Source organism: Ursus maritimus, unplaced genomic scaffold (assembly GCF_017311325.1).
Source record: "Ursus maritimus isolate PB19 unplaced genomic scaffold, ASM1731132v1 scaffold_4, whole genome shotgun sequence".
Lineage (NCBI taxonomy): Eukaryota > Metazoa > Chordata > Mammalia > Carnivora > Ursidae > Ursus > Ursus maritimus.
Genome location: NW_024426552.1, coordinates 93,599,542 through 93,615,252, shown reverse-complemented (window position 1 = coordinate 93,615,252; position 15,711 = coordinate 93,599,542). Strand labels below are relative to the sequence as shown.

Below are 15,711 nucleotides of genomic sequence, written 5' to 3'. Positions count from 1 at the left end.
ATGTTGGATGTTGAGTGATTTCTTTTAAAAATCCCAAGGCGAGGGGAAACTAGTTGAATTATTGGATTCAGATGTCCTCATTTGTTCAGGGTAAAAATCATTAACATAGTAGCAACATTAAGTACTTAGAACATGTAAAATCCTTTTGGAAATATTTTAAGCAGCTCATCCCAAGACATTTATCATTGAAATAAGGTACCTGTGAGTTTAAGACTTAGCTTATATAATGATGTTCTATCATTTCTATAGAATATGGAAAATAAAACAATTTTCTGATGATATCAAAATAAAAAAGAACCCAATGTGTAAGTCCTCTTTATATGCAATTTATTGGCCCCGACGCTCCAACCAGAGAGCTGAGGCATAGAAGTTTCCTGAGCAGTTCATGTGTTACAGGAGAGAATTTAATTTTCCTCTCCTGGAGTAAGAGCCTATAGAAAATCAAGCTGCCCCAATAATAGCTTCTAAACCTGGAGTATGAGGACCCATGGATTGAATTCAGTCAAGTGGATGCTCTACCCTGAAATTGCATATAAGTGTGGACTCACGTGCACGTGTGCATGCACACACACAGAAAAAAGAGAGTGGAGATAGGTTCATAGCTTTCAGGAAGCTCCCAAGGAGTTTATAATCACAAAAGGCCTTGCCCTCCCAGATTTAGAATTGGACAGATTGTTTTCCAAGCAGCACTCAGCGATGAGATGATGTTGATGTATTTGATACTACAACTTTTACCCCTTAATTAGAGAACTCACATCTCAAAACACTAGTAGAGTTTTTCTAAATGTCTGCTATATAAATGTTCCTGTCCACCAGAGAAATGCAAATTTTGCTCGAGTAAAGGAAAACCTTTACTTGGCTCACATCCAAGCTCCTAGGGCTCTGATCTTTTTAGCGGGGTTGTCAAGGAGGTAGAACTGGTGGAGGTTCAAAAGCTCATGGGTACTTTTGTGCTTGAGTCAGAAATATATTTGTGGCTCAAGCATAGTATAATTTAAAGTTCTTATGTTCCCTTCCTCAGGAATTGAGAGAATCTGTCTACCATACTGGCCAAATTCCAACTGGATAATTACATTCCACTTTCTTACCGTGGCTCTATTTTCTGTTTTATTAGCGATTCCTCACTGTTTCACCCAAACATCTCGGCAGTTATTTCCCCCGCACAGAGTATCTGCAGCTTTTCAGTCTTCAGAGAGTTGTGCTGCAGTGGCAAATCAATTACTGTGGTCAGTGTAGCTTAAAATTTTTGACGTATCTGGGAGGTTTATAATGTAATATTTAATTGCCTTTAGTATGTCCAGAGACAATAGAGAATAAATATGTATTATGAATGCAGATGGTTGGAAATTTGAAATAACACTCAGGTATTTCAGGGTTCATATAGTCCATGTGTGAAGTCTCTGTTCGTTTGACCAAACCAGTCAGAATTGAATCCTTCTCAGAGTTCACAGCTGCATTCCCAGGGCCTGGCACCTGGCTGACACCTAGTTGGCACACAGTTGATGTCCACTGAAGGAGCAAAGGAGGGAGGGAAGGAGACAAGAGGTTTCTTCGCGACCACCTTCTATATTACATTTCTTGGAACACTGAACTCCTTAAAACATTAGTAAGAAATCCAGGATTGGCCATCCTCAACCACCACCCAATTCAAGTCTTCAGGATAACTTGATGAAAGATCTAAAGTCAGCTTCTCAAGCTTTCAGTGGAAACTCTTTCATTCTTAACTCCCTGGTTTTGCCAAGACCTTGGTAGCCTCAGCATGTCCGCCCACCCCAAACAATACTTCCTTTTTCTCCTTCTCCCTCCCTGTCTCTCTCCCCTTCTCTCAATCTCTCTCTCTCACACACATGCATGCACATACACATTAATTTATGAATCATTCATTCAAAAACTACCTAGTGACACAAGTATAAAACTTCCCTCTCTGCTTTCACTAGATTTGATAGTATTTATTCCCTGCATCATTCATTTGGGCACCATATGCTCTGCCTTCCATGGTTGGTGTCCTTTTCACAGTCTAGGTTTCTGCCTCTCCAAATGATGTGAAAACCCCACTGATTAAAGTGTCTATATGCTTAGTAACCCCTACAAGTACCCAGGAAAGTTACTAGCATGTATTTGATTATTACTTTCTACCTTAATGAATTTCATGGGGAGAATTTCATGGTGTTTAAGATACACATTCATCACATTCAATGCCATGTCTCTTCTTTTCATTTAATAACTCTTCATGAGTCAGTTGGTGTGAGCACAGGACCAGGTCATAAAAATGAAGACATGACTAAGATATCATACCTGCTGTAAAGAAGGACACAGACTTGTGGGGAGAAAGACATAGACAGTTGGATTTAATACGAAGAAGCATGACAGAAATGCCTTATTGGAGCGGTGTGTCCAGGACACACCAGGACAATTGTGTCCTCCAGGGAACATCTGGCAATAGCTGGAGACCTTTTGGGTTGTCACGACTGGGGAGAGCTACTGATATGTATCTGGTAAAGGCTGGGGGTGCGTCTACATATGCCTAATGCACAGGACACAGCCCACAACAAAGAACAATCCAGCCCCAAATGTCAATAGTGATGAATCAAGAAACCCCACACTACGGAAAGCATTGTGGAGGCAGAGAGGGAAAAGAAAGTCAGCAGGCAGAATGGGAGCTTATTCGTTCAAAAGATGGAGGGGGAGAATATAAGTATGCAGTTAAGCTTTCAAATGCATTGAACATTTTTGAATAATGTCTTAGAAAATGATAGCAATGGTTACCTCTAGAATACAGAACAGAGGCTCCCAAATGAGAGAGGAGATTTTGTTTCATCTATCGCTGTGCACTGTTGGGGATTTTGCCTTCAGTATGTATTACTTCTTCAGTTAAAACTCTTACTTGAAAACTGGGAAAAACCTTAAAAAATTGCACTTAGAATTTGTAAATTCAAAAGCACCCAGGAAACAATTCAGTACTATTGTGACAGTACTCATTCCTAAATTATGCAATGAAATTTTATCTTTCTTTAAAAATAGCAAATATATGTTAGCAGTGGAAAAACAATCCTGCTCCACATTTTCTTGCTTCTGGAAAAATTGAGTGACTTGAGAGTCCTTTGCTAAGACCTCTTGAATCCACTCTTTCATTCTGTATCCCACGGCATCCACCTTTATTTCAGACTCTCATTACTGCTGCCCCTGACGATTTCGATAGCCCCCTAAACGGTTTCCAATCTCTTTTCCATCTAATCCGTCTTCTCTACCACTGCCAAGATTAATCACCTTAAAACCCGCTCTCAGGTCCTCCCAGTTCCTGTTCAAAGCCTCCCTTCAGTCTGCTGTGCCCTGCCCACTGCTCTGCAGGGCATTCAGACCTCAGCTCCCTCCGCCTTAACGCCGGCTGATTCCTTGCACACAGCTTTTGCTGCGCCTCACGTCTCCCCAGGGCCCCAGTTTTATAAAATCTCTCCCACCCAAAACATCTCCTGAATGGATCTTCAGCTCAGACATCCCCAATTTCATCAAGCCACATGATTACACCAACCAGAAGTAATAGCTCCTTCGTAAATTCTACGGCATTCTGTACTTCTGCTTATGCTGCATATCACATCTGATTTCACATTATCATTATTTATGCATCGGATATCTTTTGCCAGAATTTAAACCTCTCCAAGATTGATCCCTATGTGTGTTCAGGGAGCACACAGCTCTTTTCTGCCTCGTACTCACTGAATGAAGAAATGAATAAGATGAGATGCTCTGTATTTATTGTGCTTATTTTTTTTCATCTCAATTTGATGTCCGTGGCTTTTGTCGTGAAATTCCGTTAACATAAAACATAGTCAGACTCATACAGTAAACATGGAATCTAGAGACTGCTGAGAGTCATTTTCTTCTCAGGCTCGATGTAAAAGGCTCATCTAGTTGCAGAGAGGCTCCTGTTATAGAGTAGGGATGTTTTTGTAATGGAAATGAATGACTGTCAGCATTTGGGTTAATAGATAATCCTCTTGGAAGGTGGAAAGGGAAGGAGAAAGAGACAACTAAATCCTTCAGCACAAAGTACAAGCTTTAATAAAGGAGCCAGTAAAATAAAGGAATTAAGAAGACACAGCAAAAGCCACATTCAGGTCGGACTCAAGTGCTTAGATTTATGCCAGACTGACTCTTCCATCCTGCCCTGTTTGTTCGGCTCTTCCTTGCACCCGTAAGTCAGAGGACTGTGTTTCTCTTCCAGAGCCCCACCTGCACTTCCCCTCTCCTTTCTTGCCTGGGCTATTGTAACAGCTAACAAACTTGATGGTCCTGCCCCTAGCCGTTTCCTCATCTGATTCACGCTTTACAGGTCCTGCACAGATATCTTCTAAAATCAAAGCAGATGTGCCCTGTTACTTCTGGATGGAGCCCAGGCTCTCCAGCCTCATAGTCCAAGCTCTTAAAATCGGGTGTATCCCTTGCCCTCCCCCCCTCCTTATGATGTAAGCAGGTTCCAATAGGACCTTCAAGTCCTTGCTGCTGCTTGTCTCACTTGACAAGTATAATCCTTTGCTTGGAATGCGCTTGCGTGATTCTCTGACTTTCCCTTTTCTGCTTATCCTTCAAGAACCAGCCCAAATGGCACCGCCTCCAAGAAGCTTTCCCTGATATCTCTCCCTTTCAAATGGTTTACTTTCCCTCATCTGGGCTATTGTGGTGCAAAGTGCTATCACAGGTTCTACCTTTTCCTTAGATTGTTTGTTCACATACCTGTCTCTGATCTCAGAGCTCCTCAGTAGCAAGGGCTGTGTCATAGATGACTTCTGTCCTCAGAGCCCAGCATGGTGTGGAGACTGGGACAGATGCTGGGGGGGGGGGTGCGTGCGGTTGGAAGTGGTGCTGGGCCCGCCTCGCTCCAAGTGTGGAGGCTTCTCTCAAACCCCTGGCCCTCCTCACTCTCCTCGCTCCAGCCATACAGGCCTTCTTTTGGGTCCTTGAACACACCTGGCTTGTATCTGCCTCTACACTAGCTTTTCCCTCTGCTGGAAACTACCTTCAGGTGTTCCCATGGCAGGCTCCTTTGTATTCCTTAGGTCCCAGCCAAGTTGACCTTCTCAGATATGTCTTTCCCAACACCTCAGGTCAAGAAGGTCCTCTTCCCTGCCCTCATCACCAGCCAACACATCACCTCATCTTGCTTCTCAGTAACACTGACCAGACCCTGAAATTGTGGCCATTGCTCAATTTGTATTTTTATTGTCATTGTTATTTAATTTCTGCTTTCCTCCTCTTAGGAAGGAACTGTTTAGTTCACCAGAGTAAATCCAGTGTGTATCAATGATGTCTGGCACATGAGAGGTGCTTCGTACCTGAATAATGAATGAATGAATGCATGAATGAATCAGTAGTCTATAACAACATTTCTCCAGAAAACCAACCAACCAACCAACCAAACAAGATTCCTACCTTGAAGGAGCTCAAATTGTACAAACCTTTCTAAAGTTCATGGGTGGGGCTGAAGCTAAAAATATTTCAGCAACTCAAGTACAGAGACGCTTTTGGTATTCTCGGGTTCTGTTATGGAACTCTCTTCATTTTGTTATTTTAAGCATGTCCTTGGTGACGCAGAAATCTATTTCGATGGGCTGTGTTCAGGAACAGTGCCGCGAGGAAGCGGTGGCACGCATTGGTATGATGGCCGCCCCGCCACGTCGTCTTCATCACACATACCCCGAGCCTTTGGTGCCCGCACAATATCTCAGACGAACAGAGAGCTTGATAAATATTTGCTCAGTGACTGAATGAACGCCTTAGTATTTTGCCCTGCTTTCTTCAGAAGAGCTTGAATTATTGCCCAGCTCTTCTCTGGGAAACCTAGGGTTTGCTGGCCCCGTTCCCATCGTATCCTTTGTGAAAAGCCGGCTCCTCACTGCCCAGAGGAAAGTTACTTGGCAGCAATGTCTGCTGTGGCCAGAAGAGAAAAGACTGCTTGGGGCCAGCGTATGGATTTTTTTTTTTTTTTGCCTGTAGTTTTGTCTTTGATTTATTTATTTTCTTTTTTAGAGAACAATGAACTTTTCTCTAATTGATAAGACAGGCTCATCAGTGTAAATCTCCTTCACCCCCCTCCCATTCTGGTCCATCAAATATGGTGCTTCCTTGGTACCCAGCAGTGTGCACAGAATTGCAGGGAGGGGATAAATTGGATGAGCACATCCACACCCTTAAGGAGTAGGTGTGTGTGCTCGCGGGAAGGACGGCCTTGATCGGCACATCATTACATCAGGATGAGCAACTTTGTAGGACAAGCATAGGAAGCTTGCGCTGTATGCCACGATTGGGCGGCCGCAGACCCATTCTCGTTGAAACCACTTTCAGCTTACATTTGAATGTGACTGCTTGAAGTTTGTCCCGAGAGAGAAAGGTTTCGTTTTCTTTTTCTCCCCCTCAGGATTTGTGATGTGATTTCTTTGTCGCATTTTCTCCTACTGGTGTATCTAAAGGGATGGCGGTTTTCTATAACTTGAGAGTCCTCAGGTCTCACTTACATCTGCAGATGTTTGCTGTCTGTCGTGCAGCAGTTCATCACCCCCGGGAGTTGGAACATTGGATTCAGTCTTTGTGCTGCTGTCTTTGACATATAGATGATGCCGCCGGCCTGCTGGATCCCATCCCCTAGCTCTTCTACTCAATTGGATTTTTAAGTCTTTTAGCCTGTGCATGGTCTTTGTGTTCTTTCCCTCCCTAGTGCTGTTGTCCATCCATTTTCCTAGAGCGTCTACTTTGGATTAGTGTCATGTTTTATTTATTACAAGAATACACTTTATAGCCACACCTGTGAACAGAATTGGGGTCATGGTGCCCTTAGAGGGACAACGGTCTTACAATAGGAAATAGCTAGTCCCTTTCATTGAACAATTACTAAGTTCCTGTTTATTCTAGGTGAAACGCTGGGAACTTGCACATGACCAGGAAACTCTCTTTTAGTTCAGTTATTAGGGCCACCAAATGCTAGAAGCCAGGCACACGACGGGCAGTGGCACAGTCCTTGCCTTCAGGAATTTGACAGTCCAGGAAGAGAGAGAGATAGATGCAGTATGGGAATCAGAGCCTGGGTTCAGTAGGAAAGAGTGGTCCATTCTGCTTGGTGGAGAACAGTAATCCAAAGAGAGCAGAAAAGGCCTGCTAGGCCTCGAAGCTGAGCCGCAGAAATAGATTGGGTATCTGACTGTACAGGGTTGAGGGAGTTTGTGGGGAAGCAAAGACACAGAAGTGAGTGAGGGTGGTATGTTTAGGGGATTGCAGTTCAAGTAGCCTGGAGCCCAGGGTGTGGGGTGAAGCACGCTAAATGAGTGACGCGTGGGCAACCTCTCGGAGACCCTCACGCTGCACCCAAGGTCTGTGGGTACGCAGTATACGGAAGGCAAGGTGGGAGGCAGAGCCAGCACAAGTGGGAGACAGGGTTTTAAGTAGGGTTGTAGTGGCATAAACTGGCTTGTGTCTGATGAGATCACCCCAGAGGAAGGCTTGGTGTGAAATGGAGGCAGTTACAGCAGTTCTCAACTGCTGTCATTACACACTGTGACGTCCCTTGAAAACTCATTTTAAAAAAGTATTTGCATACATTGCTGGGTTTAACTTTCTGATTAAAAAAACAAAACAAAACTTTTATCTCTACGTTAATAGGTGAGCTTGGCCTATGATTTTCTTTTCTTAGATGGCCCTGGTTCAATTTTAGTATCAAGGTAAGATTATCCATAGATGACTTAGATTGCTTTTATTCTCTTTTTAGAGTTGAAAACAGATTTATAACAGAAAACCCTATCTTTTCCTTGAAGGATTGGTTAAATCACCTAGAAAATCATCTAGGCTTGGATTTTTTTTTTTAAAGACAGGGGGAGGAGGGGAGGGCCAGAGGGAGAGAGAGAGAGAGAGAGAGAGAGAGAGAGAGAGAATCCCAAGCAGGCTCCAGGTCCAGTGCAGAGCCCAACGCAGGGCTTGATCTCACAACCATGAGATCATGACCTAAACTGAAATCCAGTCAGACGCTTAAACCACTGAGCCACCAGGTGCCCCTAGGCTCACATTCTTTAATTTTGAGGAGGGAAGAAGTTTTCTCTACTAATTCAGCTACTTTAATGGTTACTGGATTACTCAGATATTCTATTTTTTCTTCATTTAATTTTATAATTTATACATTTCTATAAAATTGTCTGATTGATGGCAAATGTCTTTATTTTCAAAATTATCTGCATAAAGAAGCACAAGAATCTTTTGGGGAGATGGAAATATTCTGTATCTTATTTGTGGATGTGGTTCAAAACTTACCGGGGGCTCCTGGGTGGCTCAGTCGGTTAAGCGTCTGCCTTCAGCTCGGGTCACGATCCAAGGGTCCTGGGATCAAGTCCCACATTAGGCTCCCTGCTCAGCGGGGAGCCTGCTTCTTCCTCTGCTTTGCCACTCGGCCTGCTTGTGAGCTTGCTCTCCCTCTCTCTGACAAATAAATAAATACTATCTTTAAAAAAACGCAAAAACTTACCAAATTGTGGTGTGGCTTGTAAAATATATTTTGTTGTCCTCTATCGTAATTCTTATATTGTAAATACATGCAGTTCACAATAAACAGGTCACACCTCATAAGCTGGTTCACATACATCTGCAGGAAATGATACAAAGTATTTTTTGTGATTTTAAAAAATTCTCTCTGTATCTTTAGACATGTTCTCTTTTGTCTTCATATTGTTTATTTGGGTGGTCTCTTCTTCCTGAACCTTGTTAAAGGTTTGTCCATTTCATAATCTTCTAAATAACTAGCTCTGTGGGAAGAACCCTCAGCATCCTTGCTTTCTTGATCTCTCCGCCATGGTGCCTTGCACCCCTCCCCAACCTCTCACCATTTCGTGCGGGTCCATGAAGGCATATAGGAGGTTAGATGACTGCAGAAGGGTACCTTTGTGGCAAAAGCCAGCATTGAAGGGATGAGATTCCTTCTTTCAAGGTGTCTAGTGCAGTCAACGGATCAGGCTCAGGAGCTAGGAGGCAGTTTCCTCTGCTCAAGTCGACATGGCTCAAGTATCATTCGGTGACTATGAGAACTCCCCTCAGAATAGGTAAAGAGGGCTTAGCTGGCAATGTGGATACTCATTACCCTTTAGGAAGTACATTCTGTCACTTTGGCATTCAGGGCCGTAATACTGGCTCTTGGTGCCTGACCCCACCTTCACTGGCAGACTGAACGAAATGGGTAGCAGGATATGAAAAATAATATAGCATCAGTTAACTACTAAATAGTTAATATATTTTTCTGTCTTGGAATTCATGTGTTTGTTTCGCCAGCTAAATATATCTGACTAGTTACTTAATGCAATTTATATTGTTCTTTTTATTTGTTGAAAAAAAAACTAGTCTTCTGGATTTGAGGGAGCTAATTATACTTAATTGTTTAATGTAAAAGCTCTATTGCTTTTTTTTTCTTCTAGTCATCAAATGCATTCTAGAAGAAAATATCATAATATGTGAGACAGACTCTTTCAAAATGCAATCCTTATATCTTAATACTAAATATAAGCTGAGAAAGTAATATCCCTATTAAAAGTGTATTCAGAGTTGCCACTCAGTAGTCTTGGGCTTATTCAAAATAAGCAGGTGCTGTGCAACAGATGTACCAAAAACATTGTTGAACACTATTCCCTATCAGTATAAGATAATTATGTGTTTTTGAAAACTTGAAAGAAAAATGTATGTTGTGGGTAGGACTTGGTTACTGACAAAGTCTTACTAAGTAACCTAATGGGAAATGCACTGTGCTTTTACTAAATGGTGCATCAGCCACAAGATTATCTTAAATTTGAATTCGACCTCCTGGAATGGAAAAAGGGGGTGGGGGTGGGGGCAGAAACTTGAGTAATCTTGTATCTTGCTTCCTTGTGCTATTTTTCTTTTTATGTATTTGAACCATCTTTTGTTCATTTTGTTTCAGTCTTGGGGACAAAAGTTGGAAGCCCAACACTGAAAGCTATTGCGTAGTTTGCTGTGGTTGCCCTAACAAAGTCCCCCAGACTGGGGGGTTTGAACAACAGATGTTTGTTTTCTCATGATTCTGGGGGCAGGACATCTGAGATCAAGATGTCTTCAGGCTTGGTATCTTCTCAGGCCTCTCTCCTTGGCTTGTAGATGTCTGTCTTCTCATAGTGTATTAACATTCTCCAGATAAACAGGACCAACAGGGTGTGTGTGTGCATTTATATAGAGAGATATATCTATATCTATACAGAGAAAGAGACAGACAGAGAGACTGAGAGATTTACTTTAAGGAACTGGCTTGCACACTTGTGAAATTTAAAATCTGCTGGGTGGGCTGGCAAGTTGGAGATTAAGGGAAGAGTCCAAAGGCAGTCAAATGGCACAATTCCTTTTTGCTTAGAAGTCAGTCTTTGCTCTAAAGCCTTCAGCTGGGGGTGCCTCAGTGGCTCAGTTGGGTAAGCTCCTGCCGTCAGCTCAGGTCATGATCCCAGGGTCCTGGGATCGCGCACAGAATGGCGCTCTCTACTCAGCGGGGAGTCTGCTACTCCCTCTCCCTCTGCCTGCCGCTCCCCCTGCGTGTGCTCTCTGTCTCTCTGTCAAATAAATAAATAAAATCTTAAAAAAATAAATAAAGCCTTCAGCTGATTGGATAAGGCCCCCCACATCACAAGGGCAATCTGCTTTACTCAAAGTCCACCAGTGTAAATGTTAATCTCATCCAAAAAAAACATCTTTGTGTAAAACATCCAGAATAATAGTTTGACCAAATATCTGGGCACAGATATCTTGGCCCAGCCAGGTTGACACATAAAATTAGCCATCAGACATGGTCTTCCCTCTCTATCTCTCTGTGTCTGAATTTCCTCTTCCTACAAAGACATCAGTTATATTGGAGTAGGGCCAGCCCTAATGACTTCATTTTAACCTAAGACTCTATCTCTAAATACATTCATAGTCGGAAGTCTTGGGGGCTAGAACTTCAACACATGAATTTTGAGAGAACACCATTCAGCCCATTACAGCCATTAATTTAAAAGTAAACATACATAGAAAGACAACTCGAAGGGAGAATGAGACCTCCTAATACTGAAAATATGTTATTTCCTCTGACTTTAGGATAAGGCATGTTTGTGAACCCTCAGAAAAGCCAAATAACTGGAATGGAAAGTAACTTTTTAATATTCACATTTCTACAATCCAGCAGTCAAATTTGTTTTTCTTTGCCAAGGCTATTTCTATTATCAGAGTAATAAGAGATTAGATTTTTAAAAACTTCTTACTCTGGTTATATCTGGATTTCACCTGTTTTCATTTTGTGCTTTAAAAATTTCAGATTAGAGTGCAACTTGTGAGATGTTTTTATCTTGAGTTATGAACTAATTTGAAGTTGCTATTAAAAACAGAGCCACATTTCTGCTTTCTCTGGCAATATAAGAAATAAACAATGGGAAAATTACCAATAAAAATGAAAGGAAACATTAACAAGAGAATATAAAATAAGGACAAATAGAAAACACATCTTCAAGGCTTCTCTGAAATCATAATATAATCTGACGACATTATCTCTTCTATTTTATATGAGTACCTTAAGTCCCTTGTATTTTCCAAAGCTGTTTGAATAAAGGGTAAAATGCTCCTCTATTTCTGATACTGAAGAAATTCTTCTTTTCTCTCTCTCTCTCTCTCTCTCTTTTTTAGATAACAAGGAGATTTTCCTTTCTAAAGCAATTCACAAGTCCTTCATCGAGGTTAATGAAGAAGGCTCGGAAGCTGCTGCAACCTCAGGTGCCAAGTTATAATTTTCTACAATCTTCTCACATTTTTTTGATTTGTATTTTTAAAACAATTTTGGCCGGGGTGAGATGAGGGTCATTTTTAGAACAAAGCTAAAAAACACTGACTCTGCTTTAACTCAGAAGTCAAGCTAATGCTGAACGAGCTAGAATTTTCTAAATAGAATATGAAGCATGCACTTACCTCCAGTGCCCTGACACAGAGTAACTCCCACCCCTAATGAGAGGCAGGAGGACATTGGCGGCTCTGTGGGACAGATTTCCCCCATGTGCTGCCTGTTTAAATATTTTAAATATTTTCTTGTCGCCCATTTAAACATTCTTCTTCTTACCTAATTACTTGTGGAAACTAGTTTTTTGTTGTTTTTTTTTTTTAGATTTTATTTATTGGTCTGAGATAGAACACAAGTGGGGGAGAGGGGCAGAGGGAGAGGGAGAAGCAGACTCCCCGCTGAGCAGGGAGCCCAACCAGCTGGATTCCAGGACCCTGAGAGCCTAACCTCAGCTGAAGGCAGATGCTTAATGGACCGAGCCACCCAGGCGCCCCTGGAAACTAGTTCTTAATTTTGTCAAAAGTTTTAATTTTTTAAAAGCACACACATAAACAAGACATAATAGTTTTAAATAATTTTAACCGAATAATGCTGAAAAATAATTTTAAATAAATAATTCTAAAATTTTGACTCAAATCATGTGTTCAAACAAAATGTTAAATGTCCTTGATTATTTTGATTGTTCTGATTTCCCCAGTTAAATGAGAATGATTTTTTTCAATGACTTTTATTTATTTATTTATTTATTTATTTATTTATTTATTTATTTGGATTTGTTTCAATCTCATGTTCAACTGCTATGTTCAAATTTTAGTAGGATTTTTCCTTTCTCTGGTAGAATGTAACCTATCATTTTTTAAAATTTCTGCATACATTTGTCCACTAAAAGAATATCACCAGTTAAAACAGTGTTTTTAGGAGGAAATAGAAACACAGTAGTCTTAGGCATCACGAAAGCTTAAAATCTTACATAATTTAATCTTGACCTTTTCCTGACAATGAATCACCCTGCAGCAACTATAAAATGATTATCCCATAATAAGCATCTCAGGGGAATTCAGTTTCCCAGCTGTAGGAAACATCATGCTTCTCTTACTGTGTATTTTCCCTTTAATCACTGCCATTCTGGCCACTTACTAAAAGCCTGGCTTGCTTGCTATGTAAAAATCCCCATTTTAGACAAAAGGAAATAATGATTTGGGAATATAAAGAAACTTGGTTTTTTGTTTGGGGTGTTTGTTAATTCTCCCCCTTTCCTTAGCTCAAAGGTCATTTTGGTAAAGCCATATGTATCTATGTGAAACTGAGAATAAAAATTTAGTAACAGGCAGAATATATTTTTCTAGTATTTTTGGCGGAATGGAGGTAGGAAACTGTGTGTGCATGTGTGTGTTTAAAGATCAAGTAGAAATGTTACCACCTTTACAATTTTTTCTCTCTTTAAGTCTCTAAAATTTTGTTTCCTGTAAATTGTTGCCTTTGCATTACAGTAGATGGTTTTAAAAGAAATCACTCGTTAGTCTTTGCACATGCACAGACATGTAATTACTTTCTCCCTGCACTGTAGGAATGATTGCCATTAGTAGGATGGCTGTGCTGTATCCTCAAGTTATTGTCGACCATCCGTTTTTCTTTCTTATCAGGAACAGGAGAACAGGTAAGTCTGTAAGGAGAACAGAAGTTTATTTATAGGCCGAAAAGAGATAATTTATTAAAATTGAGAGCATTTTTTCCATATTATCAGATAATTTCTAATGTTCAAATTATTTTTTTAAAAAGAATTATTTATATTTTTAGAACACTGCTGATTGTCAGCAAGAAGGAAAGTAAATAGCCCCTTTTTTTTTCACACCCTGTTTTGTTCACTTCCGACCCAATGCAGGTACAGTCCTCTTCATGGGACGAGTCATGCATCCTGAAACAATGAACACCAGTGGACATGATTTTGAGGAACTCTAAATCATTTCATATGCAAAATAGTAACTAAACACGTTATGTTTGCAACTGGTATATTTAAGATTTGTGTTTTACAGTATATCTTATGATAATATTTAAAAGTAGTTCCAGAAAAAACAATGTATGTAAATTATACGCCAACTTGTCAAGGAATGTGATCAGTGTCATTGAGGTCATAGTCCTGTGCTGTCATTGTGTCTGTTGCGCTGGTATTTAAAATAAAAGTACATATTGATCATGTGAACAACTCTGTTTTCATTTCACAAATTGTAGTATAAGGATACTTCTAGGTAAGATTTGGAAATGGTGATGTTTGGGGACATCTTAAATCTTTCATAAAATCATGCAAAAGCAAAGCAGTGGAGTCCGTTGGCACTATTACACTCGCCGTAATAAGCAATAACAGGTCAGAGGAGGACAAGCACTCCCGCAAGCTTCTAATTGTTATTTCTCCGACGATGGTGTGTAGTGTAGAATAAAAGAATGTAAACTGAACATCTTCTGTAGGCTCCATGATAAAACCTGATAGAAAAGAACAGGACTATGCAAACCCCTAGATTATGGCTCCAGCTTATTTACGAGGTCTTTAAAAACCCACTGGGCTTCAGCAGCCTGATGTAGATTAGAAACCTGGTGTATCACCATGTTTTGCGGCTGCAGGTAAAATCCAAATTACAACAAAGTTCCCAAAAGTCCCCAAATAAGCCATATGAGCAAATTAATAATAAAAATATGCCCTTTGATAGGTCACCAAAAAATTAACGAGAAAAACCATGCGAGGGCAGATACTGGAAACTGGCAGGTCAGGGGCTGAATGCTGCCCTCAGAAATGTTCTTGTTCTTGTTTGTCCCTGTGGAGGGTTTTTATGTTTTGAACTTGAATGTCTGTAATTAGGGTATCACAGTCCTGGTTTCTCCCATTGGTCACCTGATGGCACTTGGATGCATTTGTGTTTGGGACCCCTGGAGAGTTATAGTAAGTACTTTGCAGAATATAGTCGTCTTTTTTCCTAGTACAAGTAGTCAATTCCAGTGGGGGCACTGCCCACATCTGAAGGTCTCCAGTGAATGACTTGGTTATCCTTTGGCTGAGACAATGATATTCCTTGGGGCAAAGGGATGGGTGGGGAAGGAGCTAAGGGAAAATTATTTCATCAGGTTTCATGAATGGAACCAGGCCCATATGACACCACATTTTTGATTCTATGATTAAGGGTTGCAAAAAGTTTGAAACATTTTCAGAACTTAACAGAAACAATTTGCATGTGACTCTCCTGCGTGTTAGGTATTTTGCTATGATTTGGAGCTGTCAACAAGAACTGATATTATCACTAACTTTAATTCTGTTTAGGGGAATAATTGTTTGAGGAAACCAGGCTTGGCCCCATACCTACTGAATTCTAAACTCTGGGGAAAACCTTGAAAATCTATGTTTTTAACAAGTTCCCTTGGTGATTTTGTTACACACTAAATCTTAAATATCACAAAAATAAAGGATATGCGTGGAATGCTTACTTATATAGTAGTTGTTTAGATATAGTTAATTTATAGAAAATTAGACCAATCAATAAAGTACCCTAAAGTATCATAGCTTCTTAAACTTTAAGTGTAAGGGAGTAACCTGGAGATCTTATTAAAAATGCAGGCTCTTGTTTAGTAGGTCTGGGGTGAGACCTGAAATTCTGCATTTCTCACAAGCTCCCAGGTGATGTGATTGCTATTGGTACATGGACTCAGGCTGGTATCAAAACTCCACATAATATAAGGTTTGCATGTTTGATACTTTTATATGTAGAAACAAAAGCTGTATAATATTCACACAACTTGGAGAGATTTAGAGGGTGGGGTAGTAGTCTACATTAAAAATGCAGTGCACTTACACAAAAAGAGAAAAAAATGGTTTTATTCTAAAGCTTCTTTTTTCA

The 15,711-nt window shown here is 40.5% G+C and overlaps 1 protein-coding gene across 5 annotated transcripts in view; it reads left to right on the top strand.

The window, feature by feature from the left end:
• The window catches only part of SERPINI1 (serpin family I member 1), a 69,235-nt gene extending 55,205 nt beyond the window's left edge, over positions 1–14,030 (top strand). For 2 of the 5 annotated variants that reach the window (XM_008710312.2, XM_040621638.1), the window contains exons 7-9: positions 11,683–11,769; positions 13,398–13,487; positions 13,713–14,030. In XM_008710312.2, coding sequence (XP_008708534.1) covers positions 11,683–11,769; positions 13,398–13,487; positions 13,713–13,789 — 254 coding nt within the window. In that variant the 3' untranslated portion in view covers positions 13,790–14,030. The remainder of the gene's footprint in view (positions 1–11,682; positions 11,770–13,397; positions 13,488–13,712) is intronic. The other 3 variants (XM_040621639.1, XM_040621640.1, XM_040621641.1) reach the window with 3 other exon arrangements.
• The last annotated feature ends 1,681 nt before the right edge of the window (positions 14,031–15,711 follow it).